General features: G+C 39.5%; 1 protein-coding gene across 1 annotated transcript in view; it reads right to left on the bottom strand.

The window, feature by feature from the left end:
* Positions 1 to 8,188: 8,188 nt before the first annotated feature.
* Positions 8,189 to 27,535, bottom strand: part of LOC127654067 (tumor protein p63-regulated gene 1-like protein) — a 65,626-nt gene continuing 46,279 nt past the window's right edge. The window contains exons 5-6 of the mRNA XM_052141038.1: positions 12,263 to 12,416; positions 8,189 to 9,279 (exon numbers count right to left, since the gene is read on the bottom strand). Of these exons, the coding sequence (XP_051996998.1) occupies positions 9,085 to 9,279; positions 12,263 to 12,416 (349 nt within the window). The 3' untranslated portion in view covers positions 8,189 to 9,084. The remainder of the gene's footprint in view (positions 9,280 to 12,262; positions 12,417 to 27,535) is intronic.

Raw genomic sequence — 27,535 nt, 5'->3', positions numbered from 1 at the left:
ACATGTGCCCGTGCATGCTTACACGCTCCAGCAAACACACAGCTGTATGGCTGACAGATGGAAAGGGTAGAAAGCTAAACGGAAAAAGGTGGCTGGGATCATAAAACATAATAAATGCCATCATACTGGTCTAGTTGGCAACCCACATTCCGCAAACAGGTGCCTTATGTTTACTGAACAAACAAGCAATGGTGAAGAGACTGAGATGGAATGGCACTAGTTTGACCTGTGGGCTGCTACAGGTCCACCCTTATGTCCAGCCCCCCCCTCTTCTGGTGCATCTCAGAGGATGCTGCACATGTAAACACTAGATAAACCATATTACGCCAAACTGAGTTAATTGAGACCATTATAGTGTGTAGTGATGTCATTCCACTGTAATGAATTCAACCTAAAGCCTAATTTTTACAATGGAAAAAGCCAAACTTTTTGACCTGAACGAACTAAAGCACACAAAGTCAACAAAGCTAAGAGTTAATACGCAGCCACCGACATTTTAAAATGAGTTTGCTGAGAAAAATATACATTTTGTGATTAACATTTTTTTTATTAATTCATTTATTAATTAAACAAAGAAAAGCAAAACATATATACACAGAATCAACATTTAACCCACCATTACCCCTCCCCTTCCCAATCCAATATATATATACATTTCCCAATAATATAATAATACAAAATTATAATTTCAGGGATCCAAACACTTCACCTTTCAGAGAAATTTGCCGTTTTGAAACCATAATTGGCCACTTTTGTGATTGTGAAGAGCAATGATTAATGTGCAGAAGTGAGTGATATTTATACGCATGAAGGGTCTTTCACATGACTCAGATCAGCGCTGCAGAATACATTGAAGTCTATGAAGTGACACCACTTTACACCAAAGTGTTTTTCACACACACATTTTTGCTTCACCAATAATGTCTTTGAGAGTACTAAGCAACAAGAAATATTTAAAAACTGTCCAAATTTTTGATCAGACACTGAATGTCTCATCATTACTTTTAATTAAATATTACCTTATCGTTTATGAATATCAGAGACCCCAGAGAACTCATTTAAATTCACCAAGAAAATGCTTAGACCTAAACATAAATGAGTGCTTTTATTACTTTCTGCTATCAAAGCAACTGCAAGCTTTTTTCTCTCTTCCAAATACATCTTTTCAATGTTTATTGTGCACACCTCCCGCTTTTTTACCTGGAAAACTCGTAAAATCGTCATGTGGAGGGCGATGCGATGCTTGACTCTGGCGCTGAACGGAGCGTTGATGCCTCGACGTTATTGTGAGAACATTATAGAAACTCAAAATTATTATTATTAGTCTATTATTGTGGTATTTTCTGATAAAAGACATGCTCAGCAGTTTAAATAGGCTACTGTTGAAAAATTCTACCATAGATCTGCTTTGTTTTTTTAATTCTTATACTGAAGTTAGTAGATTTGTAGCCATGCAAGTTTTAATAAAGGAGAAGGTAAGGATGTTATTGAAATTCACTATTGTTAGACTATTATTATTGTTTTTAAGGATGAAAAATAATGCTCACACTGAAGAAAGACTATAGATCTGCTTTGTTCTTTTAATGCTTAAACACTATATAGTATCTTGGTAGACTTCGGTCATTAACGACTGAAAATGATTCACTGACTCACTCATAGCACATAAGACACACAATTTTTTTGTTATTATGAGGACTAGATTAGAAACAATCTTAAACATTTTCTAGAAATTGATTAATTAATTTATTGTCATTGCTTTTAAAATGAAATGTCGAGTAGCACCATCTCCAAATAGCTCACACAAAGCTATATGGAGATGGTGCTACTCAGTATATTATTCAGTATATTTGTCCTTGTTGCCACTGCTCTGAACCGCATTCCTGATGGCAACAGCTCAAACTGTATCCCGGATGAGTTGGACCTTTACTAGGCTTGTGAGCTCAGATCCAATGAACCGCTGTGCTGCCTTGACTACACGTGTTACGTCCTGTCGGTCAGCAGCAGTGCAGCTGGTGTGTTGGGCCCTCTTAACTAAATGTGATGTATTCAGGGACCATATCATATCTTTTGTGATGCAGATTCCCAGGAATTTTATACTCTCCACCCTTTCCACCTCCTTTTCATTGATGTAGAGGGCAGAATGAGTGGATTTCCTGATCTTCCTGAAATCTACTATGAGTTGAATAAGTGGTTGTTCCTGGTTTTCTGGGAATTTACACAATCTTAAAACACACCTTCAGAGCTATGACTTCAGCTTTTGTAAGTGTTTCTTGGAGACTGGGAAGCCACAGGCTTTGTGCCACGTCAGGTTGGCGATTAACTCCGTTAGTGTGGTATTACTCACCCCAGTCATGCTATGTTGTGCTGGTGTTAGACAGGCCATTTGGGGTCATGGGTGCCTTGAATGTTTCTCAACCCCTGGCTCCTTTGCCAATCAAATTCCACTCAAGTGCATTGAGGACTCTCTATTCAGATCACAACAAAACCAGCAAAGCCAACCCGATCTCATGAAAAGTCATACATCATTTACGAGTTGGCTATTTCTTATGGTCTCGCACGATGTTGGTCGCATAAACTCATACGATTTCATCACGTGCAAATTCCCGGATGTCTAATGCGGAACTATGCGTAAGTTCTGCACAAGAGACGTTAAGGACATACTTATTAATATTATGCCCTTACCCAAACCCCTTATCTATACTTAACCAATCAGTAGACTGTGTAAACATGATATGAAGCTGTTGTGTGTGACAGAAGCAAGTAATTGTCGCATATTAGATGAAACGATGACAAGCAACATCATTGGCTGTAGGAGTTGCAACGAGTGTAGTCACACGATATCATACGATTTAGCCAAATTTAGAAAAGTCGTACGAATCCTTACTATTTCGCCTTGAGAGTGTGTTGGCAAAGCAGCTGTCTAGCGGCCAAGATTTGCCTTTCCACTGACGCTTGACCTATGAGAAGACACAAAGCCCTCCAAGGAAATACATATACCACTCAAACACATCTCTCATTTTAAAATGTAAGAAGTATGTTCTACCATTAATACAAAAATGACTGGAGTATATTACTCTATAATCCAATCACAATAAAAAACACTCACAAATTGGAGTAAATTTTATCATGAATATGTTTGTAAGGTTGTAATGTAATGTTGCTTTTCAAAAGCTAAACTATACATTTATGTTAAAGTATGAAAACAATTTATGAGTCTCTGACGTAGGACAACATTTACTGCAAAGGACCTTGCATGGGACTCAGGCATGGAAAAAAATCTTTATAGTCCCCCTTTTATGATCTTTCTGCTTTTATGTTAACTCTTACCCATTTCCAAAATATGTGGAAATCTGAGGCTGTGCTTCATCTTAGGAAGAAGGAGCCATATTCTGTAGCCTTGGGCTACATCTTACCTTTTCACAGAAGAATGCACCTAGAACTTTCTCTCATTATGAAACCTCAAGATGATTAACCGAGGAACTCTGTGTGCTACATGTTGCAAATTAAATACCCACACCTAAGCACAGGGATTGCAACGGATGTTTATACATCCAGTATGGCATATCCACCTCCCCAAATCTATTAATCTGTTCTTTATTCAAATACTGTACTTATGCCTACTGTATACAGTATGTACAATATCACTCTTTTAAAAGGTACAAGCTGTTGTTATTTGAGGCAAATAAAGGGCTATGCTAATGACCTCAAGCTAGTATACAGTATATATTTTATTTCCAATAGTTATTTTCTATGTAAAATTTTAACAACATAACATTTCAAATAGATTGTAAACAGTGTTGGATTTACACTGTAGCTTAGATCACCGATCCAATTAAACTTGGTGAGAAAGAGGTTTAAACACACTCCCACTAAAATCAGTAAGTCTTTCAAATAATTCAAATATCATTCTATTTTATGCACATTTTAAAAATATCACATGACCAAGAGCGCCGTAGTTCTGTAAAGAGCCGCAGGTAGCCTACTCACAGCTGTGCTAATATTCAGACCAAAAGCATGATTGCGAGTGTGCTACTGCTTTTATATAACATTTCAACAAACAAGTAGCCTAAATAATATTAAATAACTTACGTTTCAGAAAAAAAATGGGCAGTAAGTTAAAAGTACATTTGTCTCCGTCAGCGAAAAATTGTTTCAAAAGAAGCCAAAAGCATCAAGCACAACACCTCTCGCTGCACTGCTCTCACAATAGTGGTGCTTTTTTATAATGAATCTTTTAAGGGAACAAATCATTCTGGGTAATTTTGGACGTCAATGACTCACAACATAAAATATGCTCATTTGTCGCCACCTACTGGAGTAAATATGAAATCAACAGAAAAATTCATTAAACAAATCAGTGAACTAATTCACAATGAATGATAAATCAAATTCCACACCACTATTTGGAAATCCGTGAACTCAGATATGTCTAGTGATACAAATAGAAATCGAATATGAGGATTGGAACTAACTGTTGTAGATTCATTTTTATTTCCAAAATCAGCTCATATTAAGGAAAAGGCTCTGTTATTTTAGACATGACCCACTGTCCTAGATGCTAGTTCATTGGAGGAAATTTTAAAAGCAGAGGCTATTTGTACTAAGTGCAAAAATTTATAGATGCTATTTACACTAAGTGCACATAGCAATAGTTCAGAGCTCGAGTTGAAGCTGCTTCCTCGAGCCAACATGGACAGCAAGCCAAATAAGTTTAACCTTAAAAGCTTAAAGATTATATTGGTAAACAAACTTGTGAACTACTATTAACAACATGTTACTGTAGTAACACCATGGTTAGTACATCATAACTATATAGTTGTAACAGAACCACAGACTCGAAGATAGTGTTGAACCCCGAGGTATAATTTATTGAAGGGAAACGGGGAGTTGGAGAAACTGAGTGCACACTGTGTTCAGAAAGGGTGTGGAGATGCAATGGAGTGGAGATGAAGGGAGTTTCATGAAGGGGCTATGAAGTGAGGAGCTTGGACACACCTGAGTGTTGGAGGGGAGAACTTCGTAGTAAGTAGCTGGGATGAAGGAGCTCGGAGCTCGGAATGGTGATCTCGGGAACGTGATGCTGGAGCACTGGAGTTAGGAGCTTAGAACACGCCGAAGCATTAGAGAGGAGAATCTCGTAGAACGTTGCTGGAACGAAGGAGCGAGGAGCGTTAGATGAAAGCCAGGAAATGTCTTGGAGAAGGAGCAGGTAAGTGAGTCTATGTTCACGTGTGAGATCAGACAAAGAGTGAATGGAGAGTGGAGCTTATATGTTGTGAGGCAGATTGATGAGGGAACAGGTTTCAGGTGCTCGGGAGAGAGGGAACGTGGAGTGAAAGTGCTGGGAGTGTCAGGCTGAACTGTTACAATAGCTTCCACCAAAACACATGGTTACTACAGTATTACAACAGTAAAATCATGGTTAATTTAATTGGGATCAAATCCTTCTCTCAAGTCCCTGACCTTCACTGTGAACAAATCACTGTGAGGAATCTCTTTTATTTATTACTATAAGTAGTATTATAGGAAATATTAAAAGTATGGGAAAGGTACTTCAAGGGGTGTGATTCAAACCCAGATCTCCAGCTTGACAACACATACCATCGTTACACCCAGAGCTACTACAGCTGCACATGGGGAAGCAGTTTGCTGTAAAATTCTATTTCCACCAGACTATTGGAGCACATGTAGTGACTTCATTATCCAATCTCTTAATCCACTAAATGTCTAACCCGTTAACCTGTTCAATGTCTCTGCCCCATAATGAAAAATTAAAATATTCCCGCCTACATTTGATCAGCAGTTGACCCCAAATAAATCTGTTGAGTGTGTCTTGAGTTTGGTCTGAGCAGTGGTGGGTGGAGTTAGAATAAATAGTCTCTGCCAACAAGATGGGCTATTTGCACTTAGTGTAAATGGACACTCCGAATTTGAAAAGACTAAACCATCTGTACAAAAGATGACTAAAAGAGAATAATTATTGTGCTGCCTCCATGGAAACATAACTCTACACAAACAACACCACAATTATAGGGATGACATAAATATGCTTACAAAACCCATGAGGAGAAACAGAAAAGCAGACCACTAATGGCTATATTAACTGAAGTCAATCCTACAATGTGAGTCTATGACAGTCAATAAAATCAAACTTCTATCACGAGGCACTTATGGAAATTTCCTTCGAGTGGTAAGATGCAATACTGGTCTGTCTGCTTCATCTTGTAATTTTCCTAGTGGAATCATGATTCTTTTACAATTCAGTGAAGTTAAGGGGATATGTCTTGCCAGTAACACGAGCAATAACAAGGTACATTGCTTATATAGACACTCCCATCAAAAATAGCAATAATATTCTATCACTTATCCTCTTGTGAAATCCAGCTCATGTACACACAACAGTGTCATAATTTTATTCTGACTCTTTTTAAACAGGGTACATTTATTTGGCATTTGATCCAAAGTTTACTCTGCAGATCTTTCACGAGCAGAGGTGGAGATACATGGATGAGAAGCTATGGGCTGAGGGCAGAGCAGTGCCTGATCAGGATTATGACTAAGTCCCCACTTTGGTAGGAAAACATTAACCCTTTGAGACCTTAAAGAAAAAATTCAAAATATAAGGTAAACATGCAATGATTGAACTATCCAAATTGATTATAGATAGTGTTGAAACTCTGAGAATTGTGAGGAAAAATCTTATAAACACAATTATTGGAACCACATAAAACATGTTTTTTTTTTGTCTAAGAAAATCTGTCTATTCTTTCTGAATTACTCCCAGTGGCAGTGACTGAACAATTGTGTGCATGTGTATCTTCGCATGAGCCACTGCACAATAACTTACTTATTTGAATTGACGTGACCTGAAACACACAGCGTCTGTTTTTCTGACACATATACTCCTCCTAACCCTACTTAACCTAACCCTAACCCAATTCCTAAACCTAACAGTAGCCTACTGAGAACAAAACTCTGTGCTTTCACTTACGCATTATAGTATCAAATATAGTATCTCGCTAGCCGGAAATCAAAAGGGACATCGAAGGCACAGTGTGGGCGATTTGTGGGGCATGAATATTTGTGGAATGGTGGCACTTGTACAGAGTTTAGAATATCAGTTCTGAATTTGGTGGTACAAAATTCAGAACTTACATGCAGATTTCCAGTGTGACTATGTAGGACTGATTTCATTTGACCTGTAGACAAAGGATGTTAATATGCTTTTTTTTAAGAAAAAAAAAAAAAAAACCTACATGGTAATAACTACATTATTACATGAGCAAAAGGCATGCTTTGCTGAAAATTAATATTGTGGGACATTGATGAATGGATAGAAAGCCCACGTTCGTAGAGAGCTTCTGGTTTGAAATCTGGTAGCAGCATACACAAACACTGGGCTATTGTGCAGCCTACAGAAATCTAATCAGATGAACAAGCGATTAACACATAACATCCGCCAGACCAGAGTTATGTTGTACATTCCTTAAGTCTACATTCTCTGCACATGGGGACAGATCTCTCTTTACAGAGAGGGTGCTGCAAACAGGTAGTAAACAACAAAAAAACAATAAAATGATCTGCTAAAATTATCAAAATTCCAACAATCCATAGCTATTAAATTGAATACTGTTAAAGTGGGACAAACTGGTAAAGTGGGACACGCAGGGCCCTATTATAAGAATGCTAGCACCAAGCGTAGCTTTATGCTTTAAGTCATATACGCAAAGTCAATGGACATGGCCATAAAGTTTTGGTATTTTAGAGCAAGCATGTGCTAATACTAGGCCATGTGGGATTGGTCAAATTGCACACGCAAAGCGCTAATGGGCTTGGTCAAGTGCAATTTAATTCTGAGGTTCTTCTCCAGATAATGCACCATATGAATCCAATTATGTAGTCCATTCTCTGTCAAGTACCAGTGATATAAACAGGCAGCACATTCATGAAAAGTTGGTTGTGTAAATGGGCTATATGCAATGAATTAGAAGAACAGAAATATGGATTTACGTTCTTTTATGCATTAACTGCATCCTTGTTGAATGTCTGGCATATGTCTATTGACACGCTCCTTTTATATGCATGGAAAACATGGTTCTAGTTAGGCTCCATTAAATTATAGAGAATGTAATTATTATTAATCATATTGACCAAGTGACACACAAATCATGGCTAGTATTTACAGAGATTGTACAGGATGTACATCGAGGGATCCTTTTTTTTTATTTTTTACAATTTTTACAGAGGAGAAAGTTCATAAAATGAAACTTGCATTACTCAAAACACACAGCATATTGTATCATCATTAAATAACACAAATTTGCATCAACCACATTATTTTCAGTAATTATTAATCAGTAATAATGACAGCAGTTTCCATAAAAGCACTTACTGTTTTTTATAAAGGCTTTACAAATTGTTTGCCTCTCTGCTGTAGAAAAAAATGAAGAAGGCTGTGTGAATGTAGCAATTACAAAATCTGGGAAATTCCAATGCTATGGTCTGCTGTAATAAACCCTAAACCATCTTACAAATATGACTGTCATATCTTCATGCGTGCTTCATGAAAGTGTGGCACATTCTGCAGGGGCACAACAACAACAAACACAATATATTTCTACACAGGAATTCGTAAGAGTGGCCACATTCTTTTATTGTTATGTTCTGACACACCCAAAGGAAATGACTGTATAACATTGACACTTAAAAATATAATAATATATTTTTTTACATTATTAAGTCATATACGGATTTATTATAAATTATTTATGTTATTAAAATTAGTTTTAGCAAATCTGAAGTAAAATTTGGAAATTATTATGAAATTAATTAAAACAATCATACCTAAAAAAAAAAACAGCTAAAAAGAAGATAAATCCTCTGTAGAATGCATAATTCATAGACGAGCAATATAACTAGATGAAACTGTGAGGTCTGATGGACATTTAAAGGCACAAAAAAACATGTTTTAAGAATATCAATGAGAAACTGATTTTGTTTTAAATATCTTACATAAGTATAAACTATTTGTGCTCAGCTAGTATAAGAGATTTACTAACATTCAATGGAAGACTCAAAGCTTCCTCAAAATCCAATATTGCCTCGTGCTAAGCAATATCCCAGCTTATTCTGGTTGCCTATGACAGACATCAGACCCACATATGCCTCAATAAGGATGGGTTGATTCAGCACAAGAACCCCATTAGCATTCCCAGGTATAGGCTTCATGTCATGGGCTTTCTGGGCTGCCAAAGTCAGCTGATCTTTAAAGTTGTTGATCTAAATGATGAGAGGCAATATAGGAAAGAGTTATTTATTCAATATACAATAATATACATTTAAACAGCCATTTGTTAAAGGAATAGTTCACTCAAAAATGAAAATTCTTTCATCATTTTGTCACCCTCATATTGTTCCAAAACTGTATGACTTTCTTTCTTATGCGAAACACAAACATAAATGAAGATAGCCTGTCTTTTGTATACAATGCCAGTAAATAGTGCCTCACTTTAAAGCTAAAAAAGGACCAAGAAGTATCATAAACTTAGTCCATTAAACTTTAGTTTCATATTTCAAGTCTTCTGAAGGTGTCCGACAAGTTCTGGTAAGAAACAACCCAGATTTTAAGTTACTTTCAGCAAAAATCTTGATGTCTGTTGAATATTAAAGGGTTAGTTTACCCAAAAAAGCTCACCCTCAACCCATCCTAGGTGTATATAACTTTTTTCTTTCAGCCAAACACAATCGGAGTTATATTAAAAAATATTCTGATTTTCCAAGCTTTATTATTTGAGTGAATGGTACCTTAGATTTTGAAGCCCAAAAAAGCACATCCATCCATCAAAAAAGTTATCCATACGGCTCCAGGGGGTTAATAAAGGCCTTCTGAAGTGAAGCGATGCGTTTTTGTTAGATTAATATCCATATTTATAACTTCCGCGTTCCATGCCTATGTCATACGCCGGAACTCGACTCTCTTGTGAACGCGTAGATGGCCGTTACCGGAAGCCAGTGATTATAGTTTATAGTTTAAGTTATAAATATGGATATATTTCTTAGAAACACGCATCAATTGAAGGCCTTTAGTAACCCCCTGGAGCCATACGGATTACTTTTTGTTGGATGGATGCGCTTTTTTGGGCTTCAAAATCTAAGGTACCATACACTCCCTTTATAAAGCTTGGAAGAGCCAGGATATTTTATAACTCAGATTGTGTTTGGCTGAAAGAGGAGTAATATACACCTAGGATGGGATAAAATATGGGATAATTTTCATTTTTGGGTGAACTAACCCTTTAATGAGAGTATGAGAGAAGGTCGTTCACAGTAGAGCGCATGTTTACACAAGGGTTGGGGAAAAACATTATTCTGTTCCAAATCACGATTCTTGAGACAAATAATTTTTATATTCTCTCGCTGATGAGAAATAGATTTTTAATTTAGTTTAAAAATTACACATTTAATTAATATAGTTACAGTAGATTAATATGCTATAGATATAGATATAGGAAGCCATATTTATGCAGACTGCCACATAAACAGGATATGTCTCCAAAAAGGTTCTTCTCTCTAGTTCTTTACATTTAGTCCTATAATGCACTACTACTGCCATAGTCATCAAAGCAGCTGTTGTGTACAAACTCACCACATTTATGACATTCAACTAAATATTGTTTGCAGTATCGAATCGGGAGGTCTGTGGGAATTCCCAGCCCTAGTTCACATGAGAACTTTCGTTGTTTTAGCGCTAAACAACTCAAGTTCTTGCATTAAAACGCAAAACAAATGACATAAATTCCAGGTTGCTTATCCTCAAAACCTATCATATGCCTTCAGAAGACTTGGAATACAAAGCATGAGATGCATGGACAACTTTTCTTATACTTTTGAGTCCTTTTCTGAGCTTTAAAGTGAGGTACTATTCACAGCCATCCTATTGAAAATAGAGAGCTTTCTTTATTAAAACATCTCATTTTGTGTTTACCATAAGAAAGAAAATTATTCAGGTTTATAATGACAGGAGAGGGAGTGAATTATGACAGAATTTAAATTTTTGCTTGAGCTATTTCTATAAAAAAATGTTATCTGAATCAACTCCAGTTTGTTAGTTTGGTGAATTCTGCATGTCAAAACATTCTTGCTTATGTTGTCTCTTGTTTTTGTCTACCGTTCTTTGACCTTTTTGAACCTGCTGTTCACCTTAACAGGCGGGGTGGAATGTGAGAAATGGGAATGTGGCTGTGAGATTAGACGCCCCTCAGCCCCCCAAATGACTGGTTATATGATCTGTGAGGTCACCTGCATAACACCTTTCCATCACACCTTGAACTACATAAAGTGGGCTTTTAAGTTTGAAACCACATTGAAAATTTGAGATTCAAAATCTAATTTAAGCCTGAAAATAAACATTTTGGAACTTTGAAAAATGTAAGTAAAATGAACAAGAAATATTTTTGATTCTGCACTATTTCTAGATTACTAAACAAACTTTATTGTGATATTGATATAATTTGTGATATTGAATATATTAACTCCTTTGTATGAAAATTCAGATTTACTTTCCTCCATTGAAGCACACAAAGATGTTCTTTGGAATATTTTCTAATTATTCTGAGATAACAAGTATCATCAGGTTTTGCACAAACTTGTGAGGTCCATGCAAGTTCGATAAAAGTGCATGTTGGGTGCATGCTGCATGTAGAAGAAATTCTGAAATACCTGTCAAATTTTTAGTTCGACTTTTTGCTGAAATTGTTATAATAACATGTAATTTGTAATGAAAAATTATATCTATACATACAAAAATAAAATAAAAGCATTTTCACAAATGATACATACTTAAAGATTGTCCTGGGCCCCCGTTAACAAACAAATTTAATTTGGAACATTTTCGAGGCTTTCGAAAGAGATCTGTCCATACAGGTCCTTAAAAATATTACTTGTAACTGTAACTTATAACTGTACAGCAAATTGTACTCAGCCACTCATCCTACAAGTACTCAACCTTTTAAATTTCTATCATGAAATTTGAATGTTGCACTCCACATCTTCAAGTCCTCTGGCATTCTCTGTAAAAATTTGTGAGTAATGGCATTTGAAATTGGCTAAGTGAGCTCATATAATGGTTGGGGTATTATCAAGTCTAATAGTTTGACTAAAAAAGGAGAAGATCTTATAAATATGCCAGAGGTGAGGCATCAGAGCTGACTGTGAGATGATAGATGACATTTGAGTGATGCATTACAGGCTGTAGTACTCTCACCTCACACAGACGGCCCAGCTGCTCATTTGCACTTCTGACAGGGTGATAGGTGAACGTAGAAAAAGGATAGTCAACAGAAAAGGGATTCCAACGGGAAGTGAAAGATGGCTCTCTGAGCTTGTCCCAAAACACTCGCACCCCCTCGCCTTCTCTCCTGAAAAATTATAGTATTGTTAGAGAAGTACAGTGGGAATTAAAATTCACTGAATACTGAAAATTAAGGATTCAAAATCAAATTTAAAGTCATCAGATTGTGAAAATAAATAATAAATAAAAATAAGAAACATTAGTTAAACATAAGAAATACAAGATTCTGCACTATTTCTAGGTCACTAATTAAGCTAATTTGTGACAATGACCATGTTAACTCATTTGTACAAAAGGATACAATATGCCCCAGGAGCCTCTGGAAAAGTTTTAAAGGGACCGCGGTGCCTGGCCTGAAGGCGGCGAGGCATTCCAGCACTGACTGCACGCGCTCGTTGGTGAGGCACGCTAACATTGAGACTGAGTCTAACTCAAAGAGATGCTCTGAACCGGGGCGCGCTTGCTCTTTTCCCAGTTGACCTGAAGCCCTAAGCGGCTGAGGTGCCTGAGCACCTGGTCCCTGTGGGCGCATAGTAACTCTCGGGAGTGGGCCAGGATGAGCCAGTCGTCGAGGTAGTCGAGTATGCGGATGCCGGCTTCTCGGAGCGGGGCAAGGGCTGCCTCTGCGACTTTCATAAAGACGCGAGGGGACAGGGACATGCCAAAGGGGAAGACCTTGTACTGATACGCCTGGCCGTCGAACGCGAACTGTAGAAAGGGTCGATGTCGAGGCAATATTTGGAATCTACCGCTGCGAACCAATCTAGATGCCGGACACAAGTTAAGATGTGTCTTTGCTTGTGCATTTTGAACGGGAGTTTGTGCAAAGCCCGGTTGAAAACTCGCAAGTCCAAGAACGGTCGTAAGCCGCCGCCTTTCTTGGGTACGATGAAGTAAGGGCTGTAGAAACCCTTCTTCATCTCAGTTGGAGGGACAGGCTCTATCGCGTCTTTGAGTAAGAGGGTTGCGATTTCCGTGCGCAGAGATTTGGCCTGTTCACCGTGTACTGTGGTAAAGCAGAAGCCCCCGAAGGGGCTGGCAAACTGAATAGAGTAACCGAGTCGGATGGTCCTGGCCAGCCAGCGTGACGGGTTGGGAAGTGAAATCCACGCATTTAAGCTCCGCTCTAGGGGCACTAACGGGATGATTATTTTTTACGTACCCGGCGGGGCGGAGCAGGTAGTATGGCGTCGGGAGGCAAAGGTGGATCCCGAGTCTCTGGTGCTGAGAAAAGCCTCGAAGCACTTACCTTGCTCCGCACACCCGGCAGGGGGCGGGTTAGTGACTGAGGAGGAGGTCCGGCGGAGGCGTCCTCTAGACTCGTCAGAACCGGCTGGCCAGGGAACAGTTTTGGGGCGTCCGCGCCCAGCATGCCGGGACTGTTGAGGTGTGGTGGCAGAGTGCCGTGAGAACGGCATTTGCAGGCCAGGTGACCCAGAGACAAAGGAAATTGCTCTTTTATTGAGAATGTCAGTGAATGAAATAAATTCAAATAAAGATTCTCCTCCCAGCCCTCCACTAGGGGATGGAGTGGTCTGCTTACCAGCTCCGGAACGAATGTCTCGGTCTCTTGGTCAATCGTCTCAGGAGCACCTGGGAGCCTTCTGGGTCCTCGAGGGGGTCCATGAGATGGGTGGCGTGCGCTTCCTGTGGGGCGCTCGACGCTGGGGCTGAGAGCTGGGCCCGGGTTGAGGCGGAGCTGCATGTTTTCTAGCCGCAGGAGGACACCCTCGGCGAGCAGACGGGGCTTGGCCCGTGGCGTCAGGATTGCGGCGGGGCAGGAGGTGTGAAATTGCCTCCGTCTGCTTTTTCACTGCGGAGAACTGCTGGGTGAAGTCCTCGACAGTGTCGCCGAAGAGGCCAAAGTGAGAGACAGGGGCCTCGAGGAAGCGTGTCTTGTCCGTCTTGTGCGGGAGGTTCGCGGGGATCCCAGATTGCCATCCCCGGATTGCCTCCTCAATCCTCAATCCCGTGGGAAGAAGGAGCGACGCGGTGGGAGGCTGGAGTAGCGTTCCTTCGGTTGAAGGAAAGCCACCACCGCAACGTTGCCATGGTCATGTTAGAACAGTGTGAACATGAGCCATCCACAAAAGCTGCCTTGATGTGATCGCAACCCAGACATACGAGACAGCACCTGTGGCCGTCTGAAGCGGAGAGCACTCTACCACATCCAGGAACTACACAACGTCGAAATGAGCGACAGACGGGGGACATTTGTTAATGCGTTATGAACTAAAACAAACTAGCAATGAACAACAGTATTTCCTAAAATAGCATCAACAAAGATTAATAAATGTAAAAAATATGTCATTGTCAGTTCATAATACCTAATACCTAATAGTTAACAAATAAACCTTGTTTTAAAGTGTTACTATATTTTGTAATGACATGAAATTATACTAAATTTGATGCAAAATAGAAGCATTTTGTGGACTTTTGAATACCACTGTATATATATATATATATATATATATATATATATATATATATATATATATTGTCATTAAACTGTGCTGTAGGAATGCACGTTTAGTAGGAGAACATGATGGGAATAGAGAAAAACACTGGGACAATGCAAAAGAGCAGGAAAAACAACGAGAATGCATTTCAAACTCTATTCAAATAAAACTACTTTGCTCGTTGCATGGGTTTGCTGAAGCATGCACAAAAATCACTCTAGCGTACATAAATAGGTACGGGTGGCACACATCTTTTGTTGCTTCATCTGCAAGCCCCTAAAAACAACAGAATTACTGTACATGCTCAGTGATTCATACACTCGCGCTTGCAATTTGGTTAGCTTGACCCAGACCCCCCAGCTTTCCTCTCCCTGCCAAAACTGTCACCATTTCTCTTCAGGTCGCCTCCTTTATGCACAAGCCAACGTAATGTTTGCTGAGCTTAGAGGCAATTCCCTCTGCTCATCAGAGTTTCTTTCATTCCTCCTGCCTTTTTCTTTTGCAATTTTAAGTAAATAGATTTTAATGAAAAGCCTAGAGGGGATGTCTTTAGTATTTTCTAGGCTGATGAAACCTCAGAAGACAAGAGCGCGCCTGGGAGCAAACACGGGGCTTTTAAACCTCCAAACATTCACTCTTTGAAATTGTGCTGGCATCCTTCCATAATTTGCAAGCATCTTTCACAATAGACTAAAAACGTTTCTTCATCAGTCATGGTGTGAAAGGTTGTGATTCCTGTGACTGTTAATAGTGAAGTTATGCTTCACTATTAACATTTGATGAACAAGAGGGCTGTTCAGATAGAGACTTCTACTGAGACTGATGTGCCCCTCAGCACAACACCATGGCACCTAAACATACGTAACCACTGACCTAGCGGTCCTCCTTTACTCTTGTAGACAGACTGGGCTCCAGGTAAAGTCAAGCGTGAACTGTAATCACTACAAAGCATTCACTGTGTAGCCGCAGGAGGTCTTAACAGTGCTTTTTTTTTGTTTTTCTGAGATGATCTGATCGATGGATACATTCAGCCTGAGGGTTGAAACATCTAATTCCTTTTCTCTCACATTCACTCTCCCCTGTTCTCAGTTCTCCCCAAAACTCATTCCACTCTGCTTTTTATACTTGATCTCACTGCGTTGATTCTAAATGATAGAAAAAACAACATTGCCTTGATGAAAATTTATAAAAATGTGTATTTTGTAACCATAAATTTGTACCATAGTGGTATTTGTAGTAATGCAACAGTAACCACGGGTAAAACCATTGATGGCTCCTTAAATAGGCCTACAAATAAAAAGAATCTGCCTTCCCAATCATAACTTTCTCCACATAGGTGCACTGAATATTGCAAATGCTGGAGCCGTAATAAGTAGAACACTGGAATGGTTGTCAAAGTAGTCCACTATTATACTTATAGACCCTTAATATTTTTATTGAACTATTTAAAAAATATATTTTCTATTTTTCTATAAGTTTTTCTATTCTAAATTATATATTCTGAAAACATTGTATGTCCTTCTAATGTTTAAATCTTTAACTAGTTAATTTATTGTTTGGGAAGTTAAAGGTGTGTCATTTATGAATAATTATTTCCAATGAATTCTGCAGGTGAGCTATTTAGTTTTAATTACACCTCTAATAAATAATGTCTTTTATGGAGACCTATGGAGATAGATTCCCATCTTCAAAACAGTTGATTTGAACATGCAGTGTACACTGAGAGAAGAGAGAAGCTGCTTAAATTGATTGTGTTGTATTTCCAAGTGTGTTGTACTTTGGCTAAACCAATAGACTCCTGAACACACCTTAAGCAGGACTAGTGGCTGCCAAACACTCATACCTCAAGGCTACAGAGAACGAGGGACTCAAACATAGAAATAACATAACTACAGGGCAAGGCAGTGTCTCCAGCTCACCCAGTGCTGCCTGTGTTTACACTAACACTCTCAGACCTTGACAATGGCTGCTGAGGTCTTGGTGGCTACACCCAGCTGAATAAATTCTTGTGTTGAGAGAAAAAGAGAGGAAAGGTGATTATAGGGAGGCACAAAGCCCGGCTCAGAGAAAGAGCAGAAAACCTGACTGTTTGTGCAGATTATATATAGTTTGTGTATATTGGTTAAAAAGTGTACAATGTGCTTTGTGTGTAGATGAGCACGTGCACTCATTGTTTGTGTAAAAGCAGTTGTATATTTAATGTGTGTGTTTGTGTGTGTAAGTTCACTCCAGATCTCCAGGTGATTCCAGAGGTAAGCTATCAGTACACGAGGGCCAGTTGAGACAGGTATAGGGCTAGGCTGCAGCAGCCAGAGGGCCTGAGACATTTACTGTTTATGATACAGGCTTGAGCTTTCACTGATCACTGCCACGAGTCTCTCTCTCTCTCTCTCTCTCTCTCTCTCTCTCTCTCTCTCTCACACACACACACACACACACACACACACACACACACACACACACACACACACACACACACACACACACATTCATTCCCTCACTCGACATGATTGAGAAAGATTGAGAGGGAGGGACAGAAAAAAAGAGAAGAGGTGAACACAGTGAAAAATGGATGTTAGAGTCTGTCATGCATGCCCCATAAGCTTCCCCAAGATACGTTACACACAGGGGTGCATTCCTAGAAATGCTGTCAAATGTAATGTTTCCTACTGGACAAAAAACTACCACGACACTTAAAAGGTATGTTTCTAGAGCACAAAGACGCACAAATAAACAGAAACAAACACACTCCAAAGTACTATTTTGAAAAGACCATCTAAAACAATTTTATGCTGGCTCAGAATAGTTAAACTTAAAGGGATTGATGACCCAAAATGGATAATTCTGTCATTGGTACAGTTTACAAAGTATGCATTCCTCTTCACTGTATTACAGCATTAGAGCTCAACTCACACCTGCCCATATACCCAAAGACACTTAACGCTTTGGCCACTGGGGGCACTGTTTCAAATATGCGCAGATCTAATTAAGCTACAGTCAACCATTTCTGATTTCACTGTGAGATCAGTCTGTCCACATTCCCTTTCACTGCATCTTTTTTTCCACATAATGAAAGTGAATGGTGACTGTAGCTGTCATGCTGCCTAACATCTCCTTTTGTCTGCCATGGAACAACACAAGTCATACAGATTCAGAACAACATTAGGGTGAGTAAAATGTGTCAGTGAAACTTTGATGCAGGAGCAGAAAAATATGTTGACTTGAATACGAGTTGTGAAGGAACAGTTTGTTTGCAGTTTCATATACTCAATACAAAGTGAATACAAAACAAAAATATGAACTTAACACATTAGCTTGAATTACAACTAGACTAGATGAGACTTCTGACTACTGTATTACTATGACCAAGAACCATGAACAAGAACAAACCATGAAGACACATGACAAAGGAGAAAGGCTTAAAGGGTAAGTTCACCCAAAAACGAAAATTCTCTCATCATTTACTCACCCTCATGCCATCCCAGATGTGCATGACTTTCTTCAGCAGAACACAAACTATTTTTTAGAAGAATATCTCAGCTCTGTAGATCCATAAAATGCAAGTGTATGGTGATCAGCACTTTAAAGCTCCAAAAAGCACAGACAGTCATATATTGTATGGAAAGTAATCCATACAACTCTAGTGGTTAAATTAATGTCTTCTAAAGAGATCCGATCACTTTGGGTGAGAAACACCTCAATATTTAAGTCTTTTTCACTATAAATGTTAAACTTCTGGTTGCTCTCCAGTGCGCGTCCATGAGGTGAATCAGTTCACGCTGCCTCTCGCCTGATGTAAGCACATTGGCGTGTTCACGTGAGAACTGACACATGACAACCGGAAGTTTACAAAAACTATTTGTTTACAACAGAATGCCTTTCACAAGCTTCACTGGTTTTGTTTTCATTTGAAAATTCCAGTGCGGTTAGGTCACGTGAGAAGCAGCGTAAACCGAGTCCCCTCGTGGACGCGCACTGGAGAGCGACCAAAAGAAAACAATTATAGTGTAAAAGACTTAAATATTGATCTGTTTCTCACCCAAAGCGATCATATTGCTTTAGAAGACATTCATTTAACCACTGGAGTCAAATGGATAAGACATCAAGTTGGCAGACAGAATTTGCAAGCCCCGCCTCCGGAAATACAGGTATAAAAGGCGAGTGAATGTCGGACAGATTTTTTCTTCAGAGCCAAGCGGTTGTGCAACAGCAAAGCTGAGTTCACCACTGATCCACTCACCTCTACTGGCAATAAGCACTGCTGTTGGATCTAAGGTGCATTCCAGCGGCTTTCTCCTCTGCAGTCCACGCCCCTGGGCGCTTCAACAACACTTTCATTGCCTGAAAGAGTGTTTCTCTTCCTAAAAGAGTTTATTTCCTCTAAAAGATTTGAGTTTCCACTCATAAAAGAGCAATACACAGCAGGCGTTGAACGTCCTTTTCAGGACGTGTCTTTTTGAAGATACCCTTCCGCCTCTGTGTAGTTCCTTGATGTGGTCGATTTCTCTCCATTTCTGATGGTCATAAAAGCTGCCTCTTGTGCCTGGGCTGTGAACACACGCAGGCAGTGTTTTATGAATGGTTCTCAGTGCGAGAACCTAGATATAGCAACATTGCGGTCGCGGCTTTCTTTTCTCATGAGAGAAAGACACTTCAGCCGCCCCCAGCATCATTCATTCTTCCTACGGGATTGAGGATGACCCGGCTGGCGTTGAAGGCGATTCAGGGATGACGACGGTCTCGGTTTCACCAGGTAAAACCCCACGAACCACCCACCCCCTGGCACTCTTGCTTGCTTCCGTCCGAGCTCGGGATGAGTGCGGCTTGCCTCCTTTGAGCCCCCGGAATTGGATGACAATTTCGCAGCTGCATCGGAGAGCGTCACAGCGGCGTCTGATGCTGATGACTTGTCTGGGCTGACACCTTCGTGTCTGCTCGCCCAGTTGGAGCCTGATGCATGGATGTCCGCTATGCTTTCCTGGGCCGCCGTGAGCACTGGAACCTCCGCCCCCCCTCACGGTTAATCGATTGGTTCCTCGGGCCAGGGCATCACTCATAACCCCGGATGCAGTCGTCTCGCCACTCATATCCCGGGCGACCGCAACAGGTCTCACTCAGCGGACAGTGGAGGCTCCACCCCCAGGTGGTCCAGCGGATTTGGGGCAGCTTCGGCAGGGCACAGATAGATCTCTTTGCATCCCAAGACAACTCCCACTACCACACAGCTGGTCCCGGGGGCTGCGCAAGTACGCATTCCCTCAGTAAGCCTTCTTGTACTGGTGCTGTGCAAGGTCAGGGAGTACGAGGAACAGGCCACCTTAGTGGCTCGTTACTGGCCCACTCAGACCTGGTTCTCGGATCTCATGCTCCTCGCGACAGCACCTCCCTGGCAAATTCCCCTGAGGAAGGACATCCTTTCTCAGGGACGGAGTACCCTCTGGCACCACGCCCAGACCTCTGGAACCTCCATGTCTGGCCCCTGGATGGTACGCGGAAAACTTAAGCGGTCTACCACCTGCAGTCGTAGACATGATCAACCAAGCCAGAGCTCCCACAGGCAGCTTTACACCCTCAATTGGCGTCTGTTTGTCATCCTTGTGGGCACTGGCCCATGGCACCTCCCTAGCAGACATCTGTTGGCTGGGCAACACACAACACCTTTGCTAGATTCTACAACCTCAAGGTTGAGTCGGTCTCATCCCGTGTTTTGTCAGGTCCGAGCTAGTAGAACTTGGTAATACGAAACAGCTGACCAAGTTGATCCAGTGCGCCTTCTTTCCCAGGTTAGCCACTAAGCTCTCGCTTCCTGGATGCTCGTCCTCCCTAGCCCTCTGGCCGGTGAATTCAGCGGAGGAATTCGCCGCCAGACCCACCATGAGTCGAGTGCTCTGTGTTGGGTTTGGGCTCCACAGGCATAGTTCCCGCTTTATGCAACTCCCTCTGATGTATTTTCCGCGATACGGTAAGAGCGGTATATGACACCTTTTATTGGGGGCTTTGGGGAGGGTTTACGTGCAACTGACCTAGCTGCTTCTAGCACGCAGCAGCCTGCTAGCACCTGACTGGGCAGTCACGTAACACGGGTAGTGCATGGCGTTTTGAAGTGCAACCCCTCGTGTCACTACAATTGACACAATGTTGAGTGAGTGACAGAAGGGCAACGGCATGGTTACTGTTGTAACCTCTGTTCCCCGATGGAAGGAACAAGACATTGTGTTCGTCTTGCCAAGTCACTATCCCTACCACTGTAATGCACTGTAACCTTATTCTCTGCTCCTAAGTGAAAACCTGTCGGACACCTTTATACCTGTATGTCTAGGGGCGGGGCCTGCAAATTCTGTCTGCCAACTTGACAAGTTCAGAGGTACGCAAGGCTCTCAGAAGAGACCACTTGTGTCACTACAATCGACACAACGTCTCGTTCCTTCCATCGCGGAACTGAGGTTACAACAGTAACCATGACGTTATTCCAACACACGAGTATCCCATGCTGGGGACCAACAACCAAAACACAACAAACCTTGGTGACCAGCATGCTAGTTGTTTCAGTAGGGTATTCTTAGATAAGCTTTGTGCAGCATCTTGAAATTCCTGTAGTGGTCGGCTGCACTGTGTATGGTTAAGGACTGGTAAGTCAAAACACTTCATGAATATCAGAGGCCTTCTACAGCTGACAGGGCAAGTGGTTCGCAATATAGAATATTTATAATATGTCTGTTATGATTTAAAAAGAAATGATAAACAAATGAATTAAAAATGTAATTAAACAGTAAATATTGTGATGATTTTAATGTGCTTTTTAACTGCCATCAATTTTCCTGAACAATCATTAGAATACATTTGCGATCCTTCATTGCCTTGCGATTTGTGAGTATGAGAGCATCAAGAAGATTTAATGAATTCAGTGGGAAAAAAACAGCAAGTTGGTGGGTTCTATTCTTTTATGTGAGTCAGTTGAAACAGATTTGTGAACCGATTTGAGTGTATCCTAAAAAGTTTCATATTTTAATGTATTATTATTTTTTTTTTAACTGTACTTCGGTAAATATAGTTTTTTTATTACTATGTACAGTTATAGTGGTGTTATAATATTTATTTACACATTTTTAAATGTACATTTTCCAGGTACTCATTTAGTGAAAAACACTATTAAAACATGCCTTTATTACTTTTAACTAGGTTCACTGCATTTTACTTTGCATATTAAATATTCAGAATCTACTTGACAGCAGTGGCTGGATGTTTGGTCGAAATGTTTGTTCCTCTGAATTAAAAAGCAAGTACATGAACATTTTTTTATTTAATATTTATAATGAAAAAACTTGATATAATTTTCTTATCTGTATTGCCCAGCCCTAAGTAAAAGTGAGAAAGACAGAGACAGAGAGAGAGAGAGAGAGAGAGAGAGAGAGAGAGAGAGAGGAAGAAATTTAAGGTGGGGCACTAATCCAGTGACTAATTTTCTTTAGGAGGTAAAGATTCAGGGAAATAAATAACAAGTAATGAATACACTATCATGCTTCTGTGTAATATAGGAATTATATATATATATATATATATATATATATATATATATATATATATATATATATATATATATATGTATACAGTATTTATATAAAACCATTAAATCGCCATAAACTGGGGCTCTCAACATAAAACACTCACAAGACTCAGAGATTGTTAGTGCTACGTTTCTGACAGTGACAAATAAGCATGAAATCTCTGATGCCCAAACAATGCTGACACATTAATCTACATGAACGCAGTGGACATGGTCAATACAGTGAAAAACTCGACAAGCACAAGCATGTTGACACATAGTTAAGAAAAGGATAACAAATCCCAATGTAAACTTTAGCTAATCCCTCCCAGGAAGTCAACCACACTGAATGCGGCAATACAGTTTTGTTATTAGTTTTGTGCACTCTATACCCACCCACACCACTTGATGGAATCAGTACAGATAGATTGAATGGTCTACTCTAGGGAATCTGGATAAATATGAAATGCTTTAAGCAATTTTAGTAACTATCAACAGTGTATTAAACAGGTTGACCTAATGTAAACTGTTTTTTTTGGATAGAGTGCAGATGTGGGTTAGTATGAACTGGCAACTGTTCATTGATGTTGTAGATGTGTAAGATTGCCCCCTCTGCTGGACGAATGTAGAGATGCTTTTCTTGAATAAACTTGCATGCAAGTTTGCTTGATTTAAACCTTGTTAAAACATACTTGATTAATCAACTTTCAATTTACAACTCATACTCAAGCATTTTAACACCACCAGCTGTGTGTATTTATAATTCTCTAATTTAATGTAATTTTTTTAGATTATCATTCACCACCATTCTCCAAATTCCCAATAATTAATGCTGGCCTTATTGGGAAGACAAGCAGTGACACAATTTCCAATCTGAGATAAATAAAAAATTTAAATAAAAAGAGAGTAAAGGACCATTTAAAGGGGTCATGACACGAGTAATTACATTTTCCTTAATCTTTAAAATATTTGGTAAATTTTAGAATTAAAAACTTCCTTCTCACTGCAAAAAGAGCATTTGTTGAAACGAAGCAGCCAAAACATCTCGTTGTCTATTTCCTCCACATTGTGATGTCACACTACGGTAGACATTTGTGTCTGGCCACCTCCACAACACATTAACATCTACTTTACCTTATCTCTTATCTCTTCCATAGCCCACCCAGTAGTAATGAGATGGCAAGGACAGAGCAGGTCAATCAAGAAAAGGGATATAATCATAACATTGACTAACATAACATTTACTGTCAAGTCTTAAAGGGGAAGCAGCTTTCAAAACCAAACGTGATCCTGATGAAAACATGATAAAAAATTATCATGTTTAACAAACTGTGGCAAGCCGGTTCTTGCCTCCTCCTTTCCATCAACTACGTTACACTGGTGCCGAAATCCGGGAAGGAGGCGGCGAGAACCGGCTTGACAATATAAATAATATTTTAATGAATAACAAACAAACGACACAAACATGACGGACATGTCCGTAAACGATCTCTCTCTCTCCCGCACAATCCTCTGCAGTCAGCCTTTATCCCTCTCGGTGGCTTGATTAGCCTGATAAGGGACCGGGTGTGTATGATCACGACACGGCCCCGCCCTGCCACACAAACATAAGACTGTTCTATATATATATATATATATATATATATATATATATATATATATATATAAATAATTACTTACTAATATTATAAGCTGAACCTCAAGGAACATATTAAAATAATAATAAAAAAAGGCATTTCATAACCCCTTTAAGAAGTAAATGTAACAACTTAATTATACACATTAAATAATTACATAAAAAATGAACTGATATAGATTTAAATATAAACATATAATCTCTTCTAGGTCTCTATGGAAATATATTGTCATCACTTTGCCTTTCGTCCAATGTTTTTTTTTTCTTGATTAATTGCTTGTTTCAATCGCAGTATGTTTTGATTTGGCAGATGCTGAAAACATTGCCTCCGAGCCCAACACATTTTGATGCAACATAAATGCATGAGTGATGTTTTTTTATTTTTTATTTAACCCTTATTTAACCAGGCACATCCTTTGAGAACAAGTCTCTTTTACAAAGGAGCCCTGGCCAAGAAGGCCGCAATAAAAGTTTCACATAAAATACAAAATATACAATAAACATGCAAAACATAATACATTAACAATACAAAACAGCCACGCTTAAAAAAAAATAAAAAATAAAAATAAAAATACAATGGCCTTACAACAGTTAGAGATACAATGTAACAAATTACAATACAATAGACTTATCCTAATTTGGGAAGCAGGGACAGGTGCCCATTGTGCCTGCTACCCGATACTTTACTAGCCTCTTAAAGTGACCAAAGGAGACCAAGTTATCAAGTTTTAAGTCATTCTGTAATAGGTTCCACGCTGATGGAGCAGAAATTCTAAATGCTTGCTTCCCTAACTCTGTTCGAGCCCTAGGCACAATCATGTGGAGATTATCATTAGACCGCAGAGAGCGAATGCTGGGCTTGAAGGACATAAGCCTACATAAATAAGGGGGCAATGTCCCAATAATGGATTTATATATAAACAATCGCCATCGGGTTAGCCTGCGCTGAGCAAGGGAGGGCCACTGGACCAGATCATACAGAGTGCAACAATGTGTAAAGGGTTTGCACCCTGTAATGAATCTCAGTGCGCCATGATAAACTGAATCCAGTTGGTGCAAATATTTATTCGGGGTGTGCATATATAAAAAAATCACCATAATCCATAAGAGACAGAAAAGTAGCCTCGACCAATTTCTTCCTTGTTACAAGATAAAAGCAGGCCCTATTCCTAAAATAGAACCCAAGCTTTAACCTTAGTTTCCGGGGTAAATTTTGGATATGAGCCTTAAAAGTCAAATGTTCATCAAGTAAAAGCCCTAAGTACTTATACTCTGCCACACGCTCTATTAGATTTCCCTGCAGGGTTACAATGTTTGGAGGGATAGCTGTGGAGTTCCTATTATTTGAGAACAAAACTGTCTTTGTTTTATTTGCATTCAACACAAGCTTCGAGTCAAAAAGCCAAGATTGTACAACAGCAAAGGCATCCTGCAAGTACTGAAAAGTCTGGTGAAGGGTTTCTCCACAACTGTAAATAATTGTGTCGTCATCATAAAAATGAAACAGAGCATTATGGACATTTGAACCAAGATCATTTACATAAATGGTAAATAAAAGTGGGCCCAGCACCGAACCCTGAGGAACCCCTGATACAACTTGTAAGAAACCTGAAGAAATACCGTCAAAAGTGACGCACTGAGTCCTATCTGAGAGATAATTTTCAAACCAGCCAACTGCCTTCTCAGAAAGACCAATGTTGAGCAGTCTCTCTTTTAAAATACAATGGTTCACCGTATCAAATGCTTTAGAAAGATTGATGAAAAGAGCTGGACACATCTTTTTGCGGTCCAGTGCCTCAATGATGTCATTCACCACCTTCAATGAAGCAGAGATGGTACTATGTTCCTGTCGGAAACCTGACTGAAACTCTGATAGGATATTATTAACACTCAGGAATTCTTTCAGTTGTTCACTTACTAGTCGTTCTAAGACCTTTGACAGCACAGACAAATTGGAGATAGGCCTATAGTTGTTTAGCAATATAGGATCTCCTCCCTTTAACAAGGGGAGGACATAAGCAGATTTCCAAATTGATGGCATTACATTCTGAACCAAGGACAAATTAAAAATATACGTGAGCGGTTCAGCAATAAAATCTGCAGCAATTTTTTTAAAATATGGCTCTAAACAATCTGAGCCGGCAGGCTTTTTGATGTCCAATGACATTAGGGCTTTATGCACATCATCGATTGAAAACGATGGCTGGCCAACACGACATCTTCCCGCAGCATTACCATCAGAAGTGGAGGTTTTTGTAGATAGAGATTGGTCAAACAAAGAACCAGATGCAACAAAATGTACATTAAAACATTCTAGCATTGCTGATCTTTCCGAGATAATAATATCGTCCCTAATGATATGGGGAGGCGGTTCATTATGAGATTTAGTTAACGAAATTGACTGGATAGACTTCCAAAAAGTCCTAGGGTTATTTAGATTGTCTGTAGTGGCCGCTAGATAGTATTCAGATTTAGCATGACGGACAGCTGCTGTAAACTGGTTTCGTAGTCGTCTAAAATTAATCCTATCGGCCTCCACCCCAGAATTTCTAGCCTTTGCCCAAGCCACATCCCTCTCATGAAGAAGTTTGCTAAGCTCCGTCAAAAACCAAGGGTTAGGGAAAATGCATAATTTCATGTTTAGACAGTCTGGGAAAGAAGCACTTTTAGAAAACATTACATAATCCTTTATTCAGCCACAGCAAAGTCTAAGACTATGTTCTTAGTAAAGATTTACAGACCACAGTCCCATCACATAGCACTGTAGTGACAGATGATTAAGTACACATATAATCTGCATACACTGTCAAAAAACTTAAATTTTAAATTTCTGATTTTAGAGGAAAATCAACGGAATTCCATGAACGGCTGCAAATATGGTAAAATGTGTTAAACATAAAAGGAGTACTGCACTTTTATTAATAGCTGAGAACACTATCAATTTAGCCAAAATATTTAATAAATGAAGAAAAAGGTGCAGGGGTTATGTAGAACTTATTATTTTCTTATATTATTATTGTAAAACTATTATCTAGAGAGTTTTCTACACCGGCACTGAGTATGAAAAAAAGGAGGTTAACAGAGAGGTCAAGCGTGCTATTAAATCTGCTAAACTGAAATATAAGAACAAGATTGAGCAAACATTTACTCAAGGAAACCTCCATACAGTCTGGCAGGGTCTTAAGAATATGGCAGCAGTTAATATTGCTCCCACTGCTCGTAGGCACATTCAGGTTGTAGGAAGTAGTTTAACATCTCTTCCTAACGATCTCAATTCTTTCTACACCAGATTTGAGACGGACAATACCACTCAAGTGGAAACAATAATTTCTACTTTAAAATCTGGTGACTCTGCCTTTACTATAAGTATGGAGGAGGTGGTGCAAGCTCTTAAAAAGACCAAAGTTAAATCTGCACCTGGGCCGGATACTATCTGTGGCCGAACCTTAAAATACTGTGCAGAGCAGTTGGGGGGGGTGTTTCAGACTTTATTTCAGAAATCTATGGCTATTGGTGTAGTTCCTCAACTGTGGAAACATTCCACTGTT

This window comes from Xyrauchen texanus, chromosome 13 (assembly GCF_025860055.1).
Source record: "Xyrauchen texanus isolate HMW12.3.18 chromosome 13, RBS_HiC_50CHRs, whole genome shotgun sequence".
NCBI classification, from domain to species: Eukaryota; Metazoa; Chordata; class Actinopteri; order Cypriniformes; family Catostomidae; genus Xyrauchen; species Xyrauchen texanus.
Note: the sequence above shows the minus strand (reverse complement) of the source record. Positions and strands in the feature narration are given on the sequence as shown.